The sequence below is a fragment of the Oncorhynchus mykiss genome, chromosome 16 (assembly GCF_013265735.2).
Source record: "Oncorhynchus mykiss isolate Arlee chromosome 16, USDA_OmykA_1.1, whole genome shotgun sequence".
Taxonomy (NCBI): Eukaryota; Metazoa; Chordata; class Actinopteri; order Salmoniformes; family Salmonidae; genus Oncorhynchus; species Oncorhynchus mykiss.
Window position 1 is genome coordinate 46,559,666 of NC_048580.1, and position 16,569 is coordinate 46,576,234.

The 16,569-nt window shown below is 41.9% G+C and overlaps 1 protein-coding gene across 1 annotated transcript; it reads left to right on the top strand.

Annotated features, from left to right (window-relative positions):
* The first annotated feature begins 8,184 nt into the window (after positions 1 to 8,184).
* LOC110492761 (opsin-5-like) lies at positions 8,185 to 13,026 on the top strand. Its single transcript, XM_021567234.2, has 5 exons — positions 8,185 to 8,335; positions 10,074 to 10,236; positions 10,393 to 10,520; positions 10,718 to 11,052; positions 11,244 to 13,026. Exons 1-5 carry the CDS (start codon positions 8,248 to 8,250, stop codon positions 11,718 to 11,720), a joined length of 1,191 nt encoding a protein of 396 aa, XP_021422909.2. The 5' UTR covers positions 8,185 to 8,247; the 3' UTR covers positions 11,721 to 13,026.
* The last annotated feature ends 3,543 nt before the right edge of the window (positions 13,027 to 16,569 follow it).

The following is a 16,569-nucleotide window of genomic DNA, read 5'->3' on the forward strand; positions in this document are numbered from 1 at the left end:
ATGTTGCAGTCTTATGTAATGTTTGCTCACAAACACGAATCAAACCATTACATACTAACTGGCTGTGAATGAGGCTAACTAACTGAATGCTGCATAACACCTGCAGTTGCCCTGACTAGGAACAACAACAAAATATCACCTCACCTCCCAGGAGAAAAAAAGCCATCTCTTACCTCTCAGGGACACCAATGTGGAGGATTTTTCCAAAGAAAAGTGGGCACTGGTTCAGGAGGTCTAATCTTTTTTTCTTAATTAAGCAAAAGCGTTGAAACTTTGTAGAAGTTAAATGTATGTTACTCATATAAAGATACAAATACAACAGGTTATCAGGGCTATATAGCCTATTAGCGGAGCCACTGATTACCAATGGTGTCAGAGACAACACATCAGGTCAGTTGACAGTGTGAAAATTGCCCATTAGTAAATCAATGACATTTGATATTCCATGTAGTACATGTGGTAGTGTTATTATTAGTTAAATAACAGGGTGATTATGTAATATGGTTAGGGGGGGGGGGGGGGGGGGGGGATCTTGAGGCAGAACAGAGTGATGATGATGACATGAGTAGCTGGGGCAGCGAAAACATTTCTTTGCATTCCTCTGGGCTGATCTCCTTCCCATGGGAGCAGAGTAGTCTTAGGAAGGCTCTCCAACATTCACATGCCCATTAGCCTGTCTTAGCTAACTCTATTTGTCAAGACGTCAGACATTCTTTCGGAATTCTTACGGAGATGTAACAGAGGAAATGGAAGCAAGTCTAATATGCCGAAACTATTTCTTTTTTTAGCAGCGCAGCCAGTGAAAATTGACCAGGGGGGTATGTCACAAAAAGCAACACAAAGCAGGACTAATATTCCTAAATACTGACTCAAATCAACGGTATAGCTTTCGTAACCAATTGGACAATCAACTGCCATACCTGAATGTTTATCAAAGTTACTAAACATAACAAAGCAGGATCATTTAAATAGCTAAGATAAGGAGCCTTTACACACAGCAAGCACACAATCATACCAAACAATGGATGTCAATGATGATAAATGAAAACTAGCTTCCTCCACTGTCCCTGTCCCAATACTGGATTTTAACCAGTGGGCCTCTGAACGCAAACACATATCCTCCTTGACAATGTACAGACCAGTTGAGCTATAGAAAAGGATCCAATTCGTTAACTCCATTGGCAACATTTCAAGCTAGCTCTGGAGTGAGCTGACTTATCTCCTCCCATCTGGTTTGCACTTTGTAGGACTATCATTTGTTTTTCAACAGGACGATGACCCAACACACCTCCAGACTGTGTAACGGCTATTTGACCAAGAAGCAGAGTGAGTGATAGAGTGCTGCTTCAGATGACTTGGCCTCCACAATCACCCGACCTCAACCCAATTGAGATAGTTTGGGATGAGTTGGACTGCAGAATGAAGGAAAAGTAGCCAACAAGTGCTCAGCATATGTGGGAACTCCTTCAAGACGGTTGGAAAAGTTGTTGTGGAATCCTACAGTAGAAACACATTTACTTTGTGGAGGGAGTACACGGATCAATTCTGTATGGCATTGAGTAATGTTTTTGTGGTCCTCAAATCCAATTATGATGTAATGCATTGGTAAGAGTCTCTTCGAGGTTCATTCCCTATTTTTATTTTGAGTAATTCCTCTAACTCATTCAAATGATAACAGCCGGGCGGGCCCAAGCATTTCTGCATCCATGCAAAAAAAAATCTAACTCGCTGCTCATTTAATTTTAAGGAGCTTTTCAGAATTTCATTTTAAGGAGCTTTAAAGTGGATGAAAGCACTTCAAAGCCCCCTGCTTTTCTTGATATGCAATTTATGACGACAAGACTATTGACCAATAAGTTCACATGCTAACGTGGAGGAGAAGCCATGCAGAATATTCAGATGTGAGATGTAGCCTAAATGTGAAAGAGACTCAGTGGTATGAGAAGAGGCAGTTTTTGAGGACTGGTAAGATAAGGCATTAGGTCTCAAAGCCCATGCAGATCATGTGTTTATAATTATCTCATTTGAAACGACATCAAGGCACATGCATCCTTGGCAACCAAAGGGTTGATCTCCAGGTCATATTTAGATTCATGACTACATTTACTGCATCTAAATGTTTCATATGCGGACAGAAACCAATTCCCAGCTAAGTCAAGGCATAGGCTATACACAGCAAATACAAGTCAACAAATACTTCCTCAGTCAATATGGGCCGTGTCTTCATACCTCATCTATCATCTTCCAAACCAATCATATCTACAGTACAGTCCAACTCTGAAGAATGGGCCATTAGAGAGTGGTTCTGGTATAGTGCCTCCCCCAAAAGACAGTATATTAGCTGTGGGCAGTACATGCTGATAAATATATCGTTCAGCACAAAGCATCAAACCGGAGTTGTGCTGTTAAGTCGTCAGAACGTTGTGGGAAACAGAAACTGCAGGATTATGGTGACATTTACTTGTCAGCTCTGGGTCGGTTGAGGGCGCTTTTACATGGAGAGCATGCGCGGTTCAGCTCACTCCCACGACCTCAAGGCATCTCCAGAGGCCCACTTTGAGGACGTGACACACAACATGCCACATGTGACATGTGTGTGAGACAGTACGTGGTTTTCAACATATTTGGATAGCTGATTCTTTAACGTGGAAATGCAACAACATGCATGTGATGCACCACTTCTGTTTTTTAATTGTGATCATAACTGGCTTTGGCTTGATCCATGCTTCTGCAAGGGAAAATGTACAGAATGAAAGACATCCAGGCGAACATTGTCATATGATTACCGTCTGAAGTTAAGCTCTTTACTTAACAGTTAGCCTAGATGGAAACACAGTTTTAAGGTTGTTTTTTTTTCATATGCATGCTGTGCAAGTATAATTGTGTCACCGCTCACATGGTCATTTATACGGCAAATGCCTTAAATGTAATTCAGACTGTACATGGCCACCACCATGCTACAACAGGCACTGATCCCACCAGTTATCTCCCGAGTCAAGACCATCACACAGGACGAGTGACTTTTCCTGATTAAAGTGGCTTCCTACAGTATGTCGCAGACTAAATAAATGTAACTGAGGGGGAACACAGAATGTGTGAACATTTGACTGACATCCAGCCAACAATAAGAGGAGAAACAATAAGAGGAGAGCATCTGACAGACATGGTCAGACCACAGCGTTTAGTGTCTGGAACTTTGTCTCTCTGAAAGTCAAAAACCACTGAAGTGTTTTGCCTTCAGATAATATTCACAACCTTGGTGTCACGCCCTGGTCGAAGTATTTTGTGTTTTCTTTATTATTTTGGTCAGACCAGGGTGTGACATGGGTTTATTTATGTGGTGTGTTTTGTCTTGGGGTTTTAGTAGGTATTGGGATTGTGGCTTAGTGGGGTTCTCTAGCAAAGTCTATGGCTGTCTGAATTGGTTCTCAATCAGAGGCAGGTGATTATCGTTGTCTCTGATTGGGAACCATATTTAGGCAGCCATATTCTTTGAGTGTTTCGTGGGTGATTGTTCCTGTTTCTGTGTTTGTTGTCACCAGATAGGCTGTATAGGTTTTCACGGTCCGTTTCTTGTTTTTGTATTATCGTGTTTATTCGTTAATTAAACATGTATCAAAATTACCACGCTGCATTTTGGTCCGACTCTCCTTCTACCGAAGAAAACCGTAACACTTGGACTTCTTCCACATTTTGTTCTGTTACAGCCTGAATTTAAAATTGATTAAATTAAGATGTTTTCTTGTCACTGGCCTACACACAATACCATGTCAAAGTGGAATAATGTTTTTCTAAATCTTTGCATGTTAATTAAAAATTAACAACTGAAATGTCTTGAGTCAATAAGTATTCAACCGCTTTGTTATGGCAAGCCTAAATAAGTAAATAAAAATATGCTTAATGAGTCACATAATACGTTGCATTGACTCACTCTGTGTGCAATACGTGTTTAACATGGTTTGTGAATGACTACCTCATCTCTGTACCCCATACATACAATTATCTGCAAGGTCCCGTCGATGAGCAGTGAATTTCAAAAACAGATTCAACCACAAAGACCAGGGAGGTTTTCCAATGCCTCACAAAGGGCACCTACTGTATTGGTAGATGGGTAAAATAAAATAAAAATGCAGACTTTGAATATCCCTTTGGAGCATGGTGAAGTTATTAATTACACTTTGGCTGGTGTATCAATACACCAAGTCACTACAAAAGATACAGGTGTCCTTCCTACTCAGTTGCCGGAGAGGAAGGAAACCACTGGGGGATTTCACCATGAGGCCAGTGGTGACTTTAAAACAGTTACAGAGTTTAATGGCTGTGATAGGAGAAAATTGTGAATGGATCAACATTGTCGTTACTCCACAATACTAACCTAACTGACAGAGTGAAATAATATTCCAAAACATGCATCATGTTTGTTACAAGGCACTAAAGTAATACTGAAAAATGTGGCAAAGCAAATCCCTTTTTGTCCTCAATACAGTGTTATGTTGGGGCAAAAAGGGAAATACATAAAGGAATAGATACAGTATTAAAAATAACACAGCAGTGTCAATTGTAAATCATTGACTTCTGATATTTGTGCAGGCCATCTAAGTTTGGACATCTAAACTGTATCTGTACACTACTGTTGACCAGGGCCCAGTATTGCACTAAATATGGAGTAGGGTGCCAATTGGGACACATCCTGTGTTTGTCACTATCCAGGTCACCCAGTACACTAGAACTGACCAGAGCAGCTGTTCAACTGAACTCAAAGACACATTATCTTAGGCACAGTTCAGCTGGTCCCACAAAAAAACAGATTAGCCACAGTTGACCAACATCGCAGTTCAGCCGGTCAACTAGTGGTAATGCAGCTTTCTAATGTGGTGACAAGCATTCACGGATGCACACACACACAATCACGCATGAGCTGTACTCACACACACGTACTCTCTCTCTCTCTCTCTCTCACACACACACACACACACACACACACACACACACACACACACACACACACACACACACACACACACACACACACACACACACACACACACACACACACACACACACACACACACACACACACACACACACACACACACACACACAGCTGAGGGTGTTCTGGTACTCATGTACTGTTACTAGTGAGCATGCCTATTTCTTGGAAAAACACAGCGAGTAGAACAAGGACATCCACTGTAGAGCTGTCAGTGGAAAAGATGGTTTGTTTGAAAGTGATGACACACATTGGTCTGTAACGAAGCTTTCCAATTTACATTCAACATGTTAAAAAAGTACCAAGGGGTTTGGTTTGCATGAAATCAAAAAACAAAATCTGAAATATTAATGTCAGGGTCTTTTTGAAGTAGTATCATAACATAGTTCTTATTGGTGTCTGTTTGAGTAGCAAAGCCGGGCTGTCTATTTATTTGAAAGAAGAAGAAAGGAACACCCTCAAGTCTCTTTTTTCTGTGGGCGGGACAGCTAACTTCCTGCTATTTTACACTGTGTAAAGTAGGTCAACGATGTGAACTCACTGTTCTTTGTGCGGTTTAAATAAAGAACCTGTTTGTGATGTTAATGGTTATGGCATGGATCATTTACACCTGGCTCAAGTACACATCTGAAATATGACTGAGGTACATTAACCATACGAAGTTCTGTGTGTTGTCATGACATGATCAGTAAATTCAGACAACCAACCCATTTGATAATATCTGTCAAGCGCCCACATAACATTGTTGCCTACATGTACCTGAATATATCGGAGAGGGCTGTTATGTAATCATGTGAAACATAATGACAAGTCACTCTATTGGAAATTGATATTCAGGTCAAGGGGAAATGCAAGGAATAATGAGTTCTGTGGAGCGCTTCCAACCAGACTCAATTACTGAGCATCACTATGTTATATAGCCTTGCTTCTACGGCACCGATGTTGTAATAAATTATGAATATTTCCTAGAGTTGTGGTGGTAGAACTACACTACCAGTCAAACGTTTGGACACACCTACTCATTCAGTGGTTTTTCTTTATTTTTTTTACTATTTCCTACATTGTACAATAATAGTGACGTGTTAAACAAATCAAAATATATTTTATGTTTGAGGTTCTTCAAAGCAGCCACCCTTTGACTTGATGACAGCTTTGTACACTCTTGGCATTCTCACAACCAGCTTCATGGGGTAGTCACCTGGAATGCATTTCAATTAACAGGTGGGCCTTGTTAAAAGTTACTTTGTGGAATTTATTTCAGTTGTGTTGTTTAAGACATCAGTCAATCTGGAACATTTTAAGAACAAAAAATCTTTGTGTTATTTCATAGTTTTGGTGTCTTCACTACTTTCTACAATGTAGAAAATAGTAAAAATAAAGAAAAACCCTGGAATGAGTAGGTGTGTCCAAACTTTTGACTGATACTGTATGTCTTGTTGTGTAAGATATTGAAATACTTATTGGAGCATGGCTACAGGTTCGAGGAATCTCTCTGTATGACTGAATGAGTGTGGACCTAAATGTTTATCTTTAACTAAATTCCCTGGGCACGTCAAATGAGGTAGCAGATTTAGTTTGATGACTGTGTTGGGTTGCATATAAAACCATACTGTAATGTGCAATGCATTGCTGTCTTCTCGTTTAGGGAAAATCTGTCTGCACATAAGATGTGACACACTTGGCTTGTCTCACACTTACACCCTCATCATCATGCCAACACATTGGTAACACTTTACATTAGGGTATAACTTATAAAGGGTTTATAAGTAGCTTATAAACTGTTAATAATTTGTTTATAGATAGGCAATCAATCCTTATTCATTTGGTTACTAAATATGGACTAGAAAAATAAGCAAACTTCGTAGCCTACATAAGGAGGGATGCTTGATGGCCATGAATGTCCAGGGAGATTAGAGCCTCTGGAGGAAGGGGCGGGCGGCCCATTCAGAACACGAGTGGTGTTCAAGACCCTTTGTGCCTTTCTTATTTCCTGGCTTTAATTAGATTTTTTATTTAGCTTTTCTCTGTCTGCATAATACAAACTCAATTCCTCAGCAGGAAGAATTTCCATGTGGACCGCTCGGGTCTCTGAACTGGCTCTGTCCAGCTCCTCTGCATGACTCATAACATGGAACGTGTGTCTCTGATATGATACTGTAGCTAGTCAGGCTTTATTAGCAGAGGGACTGCAGGCTTCTCCAACATCCCTCACATCAACCGTAACAGACATGTCCAATAACCTCTGTGTATCATATAACATCAGTGTGTGCGTAGTGTGTGTGAGGTAGAAAAAAAATTAAGATTTACCATCTGCTCAACGCTCTCTGGAGCAACTTTAAGCTCCCATTTATCTCAATCTCCCTCTCTGTCTCTCTCATGACTAATCTTCTCTCTATGGGATATTTGGGTTCAGTGAGATACTTCGACTTTTTGGGCATTCATTTTTAGGTGCCACCGTATGTATCTGCTGTTAAACGTTCAATCAACTATATTTCCCTCTGTTGTGCCTTTCTACCGCTTCAAATGCATGCCCTTATCACAGAATCTTGGTCTTTATCTAACAACCCACCTCCTATAGTATATGCCATCCACTCTGCAGAAACCGCAGCATATAACATGATAATACAGCCTCGTTAACACAGCTACTCCAATATACGCCACATACAAACCAGCAGCTGCTGGGTGAAGAGCACACATTCAAACTCTTGGCAGAAGTACAGGCAGTGTCTTGATTCATTGCTCAACACAGCTCTCTGCCTAACCACAGTCCCAAATCTTGGCCCAATTTGTGTCTCTGTAAATATATTTATTGTAAATACATTTATGGTGCATGGTTTTCAACGGTGTGATTTGACTTCTATTTGTCTCTCCGCAGCAGTTAAATCAGATTAGCCAGAAAGTAGGGCCCTTTTGAAAAAATATGTTAGGCCAATTCATTCTTATAAAATCTATGTATTTCCAATTCATATATTTTCTATTTTTTTGTTTATCAAAAGTAGACAACTGTAGAGATAACAACAACAACAAATAGTTTAGGGAAGCCTTTGTTGCTATGCTACTTTCTCACTTCCATTTTCTGTTTGTTTCCCCTCTGATTTTTCCTTTGTCACTCATTCACTGATTATTAAAATAGATGATTCAGAGAGAACTTGTGTCTGTAATTAACGCTAGCAAGCACGACGTAATTACATAATTAATACAATTAACTGCACTACTGTTTTCTGTAACTAACCGTTACACTCCTCTGTCCTCTCCAGATGGGAAATGCTTCAGATACAACCCTGTTTGTCTCAACAATCTCAAAGGAGCTTGACTTGCTCATGGGCACTTTCTACAGCATATTCTGTGAGTTCCTATTCCCTGTCAATGGGTCATATTTACTCATTGTTGATCCAGTCCTTACATGATTCCAAGGGGAGCCAGTCCCAGCCACATACAGATCAAATAGAAGCGTCAAGGCATTTACCCTCATCCATTCTTAAGAGTACTGTATGATTTTATGCCTGGATATATACCCTGATTGGACATATTCCTAATTATTCCTCTATGTTTAGGTCTTTATTTACAGTGCATTCTGAAAGTATTCAGACCCCTTCCCCCTTTCCACATTTTGTTACGTTACCCCCCCCATTTTTAGAAATGTTTGCAAATGTTTTAAATATAAGAAACAAAAATACATGATTTACTTACAGTGGAAATTGGAAGTTTACATACACCTTAGCCAAATACATTTAAACTCAGTTTTTCACCATTCCTGATATATAATCCCAGTAAACATTCCCTGTCTTAGGTCAGTTAGGATCACCACTTTTTTTTTTAAATGTGAAATGTCATAATAATAGTAGAGAGATTGATTTATTTCAGCTTTTATATATTTCATCACATTCCCAGTGGGTCAGAAGTTTACATACACTCAATTAGTATTTGGTGGCATTTCCTTTAAATTGTTTAACTTGGGTCAAACGTTTCAGGTAGCCTTCCACAAGCTTCCCACAATGAGTTGGGTGAATTTTGGCCCATTCCTTCTGACAGAGCTGGTGTAACTGAGTCAGGTTTGTAGGCCTCCTTGCTCGCACACGCTTTTATAGTTCTGCCCACAAATGTTCTATAGGATTGAGGTCAGGGCTTTGTGATGGCCACTCCAATACCTTGACTTGGGTTGTCCTTAAGCCATTTTGCCACAACATTGGAACTATGCTTGGGGTCATTGTCCATTTGGAAGACCCATTTGCGACCAAGCATTAACTTCCTGACTGATGTCTTGAGATGTTGCTTATATATATCCACATAATTGTCCCTCCTCATGATGCCATCGATTTTATGAGGTGCACCAGTCCCTCCTGCAGCAAAGCACCCCCACAACATGATGCTGTCACTCCCGTGCTTCACGGTTGGGATGGTGTTATTCGGCTTGCAAACCTCCCCCTGTTCCCTCCAAACATAACAATGGTCATTATGGCCAAACTGTTCTATTTTTGTTTCATCAGACCAGAGGACATTTCTTCAAAAAGTACGGTCTTTGTCCCCATGTGCAGTTGCAATTCGTAGTGTGGCTTTTTTATGACGGTTTTGGAGCAGTGGCTTCTTCCTTGCTGAGCGGCCTTTCTGGTTCTGTTGATATAGGACTTGTTTTACTGTGGATATAGATACTTTTGTACCTGTTTCCTCCAGCATCTTCACAAGGTCCTTTGCTGTTGTTCTGGGATTGATTTGCACTTTTTGCACCAAAGTACGTTCATCTCTAGGAGACAGAACACGTCTTCTTCCTGAGCGGTATGACGGATGTGTGGTCCCATGGTGTTTATACTTGCGTACTATTGTTTGTACAGATGAACGTGTTACCTTCAGGTTCGTTTTATTTTATTTTATACATTTGCAAAAATGTTTAAAAAAAATACCGTTTTTGCTTTGTCGTTATGGGGTGTGTAGATTGAGGATATTTAAAAAATATATATATATTTTAGAATAACGCTGTGATGTAAAAGAAAAATGAGGAAAAAGTCAAGGGGTCTGAATACTTTCAGAATGCACTGTAGTTATCCTTCTCTTTTTTTCCTCATATTTCATTCTCATTCTCTTATAGGTGTTCTGTCTCTCCTGGGGAATGGCATCTTGCTGCTTGTTGCGTATCGTAAGCGATTGTCCTTGAAGCCGGCCGAGTTCTTCATCATAAACCTGTCCATCAGCGACCTTGGGATGACCCTGTCTTTATTCCCTCTGGCCATTCCCTCAGCATTCGCTCACAAGTATTTGATATTCTTTCTCTCTTCTTGTTCATGGAACAAAAAAACCCTAGGGCATTATCGAGAAAGCATTGTTATTCTATGCTGCAATGATAATGACTAAATATCTCAGTGAAAACTTTTTCCTGTCTAACTCTCTTATCTCTCCCCACTGTGTAGGTGGCTGTTTGATGAGATCACCTGTCAGTTTTACGCTATGTGTGGGGTTCTGTTTGGTCTGTGCAGTCTGACCAACCTCACAGCTCTCTCTTGCATCTGCTGCCTCAAAGTCTGCTTCTCTAACTATGGTGAGTTACATGTCATTGGCATATAATCTAACCTTCATTTTTTGTTTTATGTTAATCTCTGAGATGGTGAAGTAGTCTGTTAAAACTGATGCAATCTAATGTGCCCTTTCGAGATTAATAAAGCACTATTTTATCTTGTGTCAAAATGCTAATTTCTCCTCCTTCCTTTTCCCCATTGTCCCATTTTCCATTCCCAGGCAATAAATTCTCCTCATCCCATGCCTGCTTCCTGGTGGTGGCAGTGTGGTGTTATGCCTCTGTGTTCGCCATCGGTCCCCTGGCACATTGGGGACACTACAGAGCAGAGCCTTATGGCACTGCCTGCTGCATTGACTGGAACGTACCCAACTACGAGCTGTCTGCCCTGTCCTACATTGTCTGCCTGTTCCTCTTCTGCTACGCTCTGCCCTGCACCGTCATCTTCCTCTCCTACACCTTCATCCTGCTGACGGTGCGCGGCTCTCACCAGGCCGTCCAGCAGCATGTGTCACCCCAGACCAAGACCACCAACGCACACGCCCTCATCGTCAAGGTCAGAGTATCCCTGTGTCGGCAGTCCAGTTCACAACAACAACAGCTCAGGGATGATGTAATTTTGTGTGTGGTTAGACTTGTATAGTTTGCAGGGTCTGTGCCAAAGTTCTAAAGCATTATACCTTGCGACTAAGTCAAGTGATATTGAATATTTATGGCTGTTTATATGTTGTGTGTGTTTTTCAACAGTTGTCAGTAGCAGTATGCATCGGATTCCTGGGTGCATGGAGCCCTTACGCCATAGTGGCCATGTGGGCGGCATTTGGTGACGCCACCCTAGTGCCTCCTACTGCATTCGCCCTGGCGGCCATCTTTGCCAAATCGTCCACCATCTACAATCCTATGGTCTACCTGCTTTGCAAACCAAACTTCCGCAAGTGTCTTTGTCGAGACACATCCACGTTCCGCAATAGGATCTGCAGGGGCAGCCCCCGGCCTGAACAGAAAGACCCATTTGGATCCACATCCCAGAGAAACATCAAGGACATGAGTGTCTCAAACGGACAGCCAGAGAGCCACAGGGCATGTTTGCACTCTGCCAAGGATGGAGCACACTGCCACACAGGGACTACACCCCAGAGGACTGCCCGAATACTGTCAGGCTCCACCTACAGCAATGCGACTGTCAGTCAACTCTCTGCTAAACAACAGGCTCATTTCCTCTAGTAGTGAATCAGAACTGTATCCTACCCAAATCATTCAGGCAGGGATGGAGATGGTCAGGTGGAAAGACATGGCCAGGATGGGAGACAGTAAAATGGCAAAAAAGGATAGGTGGAATTCAGTTCAAGCACACAGGGCAAAATGTCAGTATCTGTGAGAGAGATTCCCCTGTGCCATCCATCCCCCCAAACATACATTTGTTTTTAGCTGGCTGAGTTACTGGTATTGGCGCTTATTTGGGCAATATTTGTTAATGCCTCCATTCCAGATAGCCACTATTGGCATTACAGCAAGCTACGGCCAGCCTCAGCATCCCTATAGGGAGAGCCTCAGTCCATTCTGTTCTGACCAAGGTCACTGCCAAAGGACCACAGCTTCAAGGTTGGATATTTTGCAAAAAAAACATATTTCTTGAAATGTTTATGTAAGTCGGCAGCTGTTATTCTCCGTCTCACTCACCATAACAAACAAGTTGGTCAATGCAAACAACAAATAACATTAAGTTGTACATGATGCCTAAGGACAAAATTGTTAATTGAAATATTTAAATATATTTATAAAAGAGAACATTTATTGTTATAAGTGCAGTGGATTTATCCAAGGACAATTACATGGCAAGGAGACAGAACCAAAGGAAATAGGAGCCCAATGATCCCACACATTATGCAATGTTCACATCTCTGTCGTAGGGGGCTATGATATGAAAATCTTATAGCTAATCACTAAACTCGTCTGGTGATACCGTGCCAGTGTAGAGAGGCCTTTCTCCTGACATTATTTCCAATACATTGTTGATAGTACTGGGCTGTGAAGTAGGCCTGGATTTCCCTTCAGACCATTGTGTTGTTGTGCTGTAGGCTTTGATGTGTATTTGTAATAAGAGAGCCTATCTAGGCTATATTTTCATCATGATGTCCTTATTAAAACTGTGAAACAAATATGAGGAAATTGCTTTAATTAGCTCATTTTAGAAACACAATGGAAAACTACCAGTCTGGTGCGTGGTTATAATTGTTTGAAATGAAAAGTCATGTTTCAAAACAGCCAATCAAAATAGGCCTACCTTGTCACAGGTTAGAGGTCATCATGGAGTGTTATCCCTGAGGGTACCACAGGGATAACTGACTTATGTTTCTAGTGTCCAGGTGAGCCTGATTAGGATTACTGGGTTCATCTAGTTTAGGACTATTTAGGTTCCTCTATTGAACTGGGCCGGTTGCTCAGGCCTCTTGTCTTGTTTTGTGTTGTACTCATGTGCACTTGCTTTGTTGTTTTTTTCTATGAATACTTCAGTAAACATTCTGAATTTACCCTCACCTCTGCCTGCTGTGTTTCTCTGCGCCTGGGTCCGAGTTCGTACAAGTTATTGTCACATACCTGTTCTGATGGGCAGGGAGGTTCAGGCCTGCATGCTGTGGGTCAGGTAAGGTAAAGTCATTGTTTGTGGCATGACAGATGTCATGTGCCGTAGTTTAATGAGATTAGATTAACCATCTCTGTTTTTCAATAACATTTTCATGGCTGCAAACTTTTGAAGAAGGCTTGGCGTGAGATTTGCTGTGTGAATTTCATTGCCCTAGATGGAAAATGTTACTGTTAAAAAGCTAATTCCCTGCATTTCTACATATTTTGACATGGCTTAGACGTATGACCAGGATGGAAAAGTAAATACAAAAAAATAAACCACAGGTCAGGTGTATTCAGGATTCTTTAAACATGAAATGTTTGCCTACCCTGAAGTGCTAGGTGTTTGAAAATGTTCTTGTTATAACACATTTCTCAAATCACCAAACCTTCAAGAAAAAAATCTAATGAATATTAATAATCAGGTGGTTTATTCCTACTAGTTGAATATCCTTGCCATTGTCTTACTCTACATAGACACAATATGATGTGTTTGAGCTCCCCTACCATATCTGCCTAGCATGTGCACAATACTAAAATGTCAAATTATATGTGAATCCTGGAGGATTTAATGCTTATTTGTATGACTTAATCAAAACGTTCCATGAATGGCTGAAAAATACATAGCCTCATATAATTCATTTTCAATGTCCATTTCAGATTTCATATGTGATTACACTAGCACAATTGGAAAGAAGTGGAATAATAAAATATGTGTGAGGAATAACAGTGTTTTTGTTGACAAGCACAGTAATTACCCTATATTTTAGCCCATTAAGCATGAGTTGTTTCATTGATCCGACTAAATAAGTTATACATTCTCCTGAAGACAAGAGTATATAAATCTGCCCTTAAACCCCAGCCAAATGCTTATTTAATTGTTGTCGTCCCCCCTCTAGAATAAAACGTACATGTTAGGGTTCACAATCTGTTTGCCAAAATTATTTTCATAGTTACAAATCAGGTCACCCTACCAAACTTCGCTGCTAAAACATACTGTAGGTTTGTCTGCTGCCTTTTCGTTGTCACCGCCTAAATGGCAATCACCAAAATGAGGGGACTAATGCAAGTGCTGTTTAAATCTACTTTAAATCGATTAATTCCACTACCTTGACCCTATCTGCTCCTGCACCATGCCAACAACCTGGGAGAATGGGACACCACCACTCAACACACCCTGTGACTCTTCTGAAGTCAAATCTTGTATACCCAAACACATCTCTGCAGCTGCCACCACAAAATACATTTTCTGTGATTTATGTTCCATTTCTGCGGTACAGTTGATGACCACTGCTATGAACACTAAGAAGCCAACCTTACTGAAGCATACAGTGGGGCAAAAAAGTATTTAGTCAGCCACCAATTGTACAAGTTCTCCCACTTAAAAAAGATGAGAGGCCTGTAATTTTCATCATAGGTACACTTCAACTATGACAGACAAAATGAGAAGAAAAAAAATCCAGATAATCTCCCTGTAGGCCGTCTCGTCGTTGTTGGTATTCAAGCCTACCACTGTAGTGTCGTCTGCAAACTTGATAATTGAGTTGGAGGAGTGCATGGCCACGCAGTCATGGGTGAACAGGGAGTACAGGAGAGGGCTGAGAACGCGCCCTTGTGGGGCCCCAGTGTTGAGGATCAGCGGGAGATGTTGTTTCCTACCCTCACCACCTGGGAGCGGCCCGTCAGGAAGTCCAGGACCCAGTTGCACAGTGCAGGGTCGAGACCCAGGGACTTGAGCTTAATGACGAGTTTGGCGCTGTAGTTGATGAACAGCATTCTCACATAGGTATTCCTCTTGTCCAGATGGGTTAGGGCAGTGTGCAGTGTGATTGCGTCGTCTGTGGACATATTGGGGCGGTAAAGCAAATTGGAGTGGGTCTAGGGTGTCAGGTAGGGTGGAGGTGATATGGTCCTTGACTAGTCTCTCAAAGCACTTCATGATGACGGAAGTGAGTGCTATGGGGCGATAGTCATTTAGCTCAGTTACCTTAGCTTTCTTGGGAACAGGAACAATGGTGGCCCTCTTGAAGCATGTGGGAACAGCAGACTGGGATAAGGATTGATTGAATATGTCCGTAAACACACCAGCCAGCTGGTCTGCGCATGCTCTGAGGACGCGGCTAGGGATGCCGTCTGGGCCGGCAGCCTTGCGAGGGTTAACACGTTTACATGTTTTACTCACGTTGGCTGCAGTGAAGGAGAACCCGCAGGTTTTGGTAGCGGGCCGTGTTGGTGGTACTGTATTGTCCTCAAAGCGAGCAAAGAAGTTTAGTTTGTCTGGGAGCGAGACATCGTGGTCCGAGACTGGGCTGGTTTTCTTTTTGTAGGCCGTGATTGACTGTAGACCCTGCCACATACCTCTCGTGTCTGAGCTTTTGAATTGTGACTCTACTTTGTCTCTATACTGATGCTCAGCTTGTTTGATTGCCTTGCGGAGGGAATAGCTACACTGTTTGTATTCGGTCATGTTTCCGGTCGCCTTGCCATGATTAAAAGCAGTGGTTCGCGCTTTCAGTTTTGCGCATATGCAGCCATCAATCCACGGTTTCTGGTTGGGGAAGGTTTTAATAGTCGCTGTGGGTACAACATCACCAATGCACTTGCTAATAAACTCGCTCACTGAATCAGCGTATTCATCAATGTTGTTGTCAAACGCTATGCGGAACATATCCCAGTCCACGTGATCGAAGCAATCTTGAAGCGTGGAATCCGATTGGTTGGACCAGCATTGAACAGACCTGAGCCCGGGCGTTTCCTGTTTTAGTTTCTGTCTATAGGCTGGGAGCAACAAAATGGAGTCGTGGTCAGATTTTCCGAAAGGAGGGCGGGGGAGGGCTTTGTATGCGTTGCGGAAGTTAGAATAACAATGATCCAAGGTTTTGCCAGCCCGGGTCGCGCATTCGATATACTGATAAAATTTAGGAAGCCTTGTTTTCAGATTAGCCTTGTTAAAATCCCTAGCTACAATAAATGCAGCATCAGGATATGTGGTTTCTAGTTTACATAGAGTCCAATGAAGTTCTTTCAGGGCCGTCGATGTGTCTGCTTGGGGGCGATATACACGACTGTGATTATAATCGAAGAGAATCCTCTTGGTAGATAATGCTGTCGGCATTTGAATGTAAGGAATTCTAGGTCAGGTGAACAAAAGGACTTGATCTCCTGTATGTTGTTATGATCACACCACGTCTCGTTAATCAAAAGGCATACACCCCCGCCCTTCTTCTTACCAGAGAGATGTTTGTTTCTGTCGGCGCGATGCATGAAGAAACCAGGTGGCTGTACCGTCACTGATAACTCTGCCTGAGCCTGCCGTCCTGTACCTTTGCTCCACCCCTGGATTACTGAACTCTGCCTGACCCTGAGCCTGCCTGCCGTCCTGTACCTTTGCTCCTACTCTGGATTACTGAACTCTGCCTGACCCTGACCCTGAGCCTGCCTGCCGCCC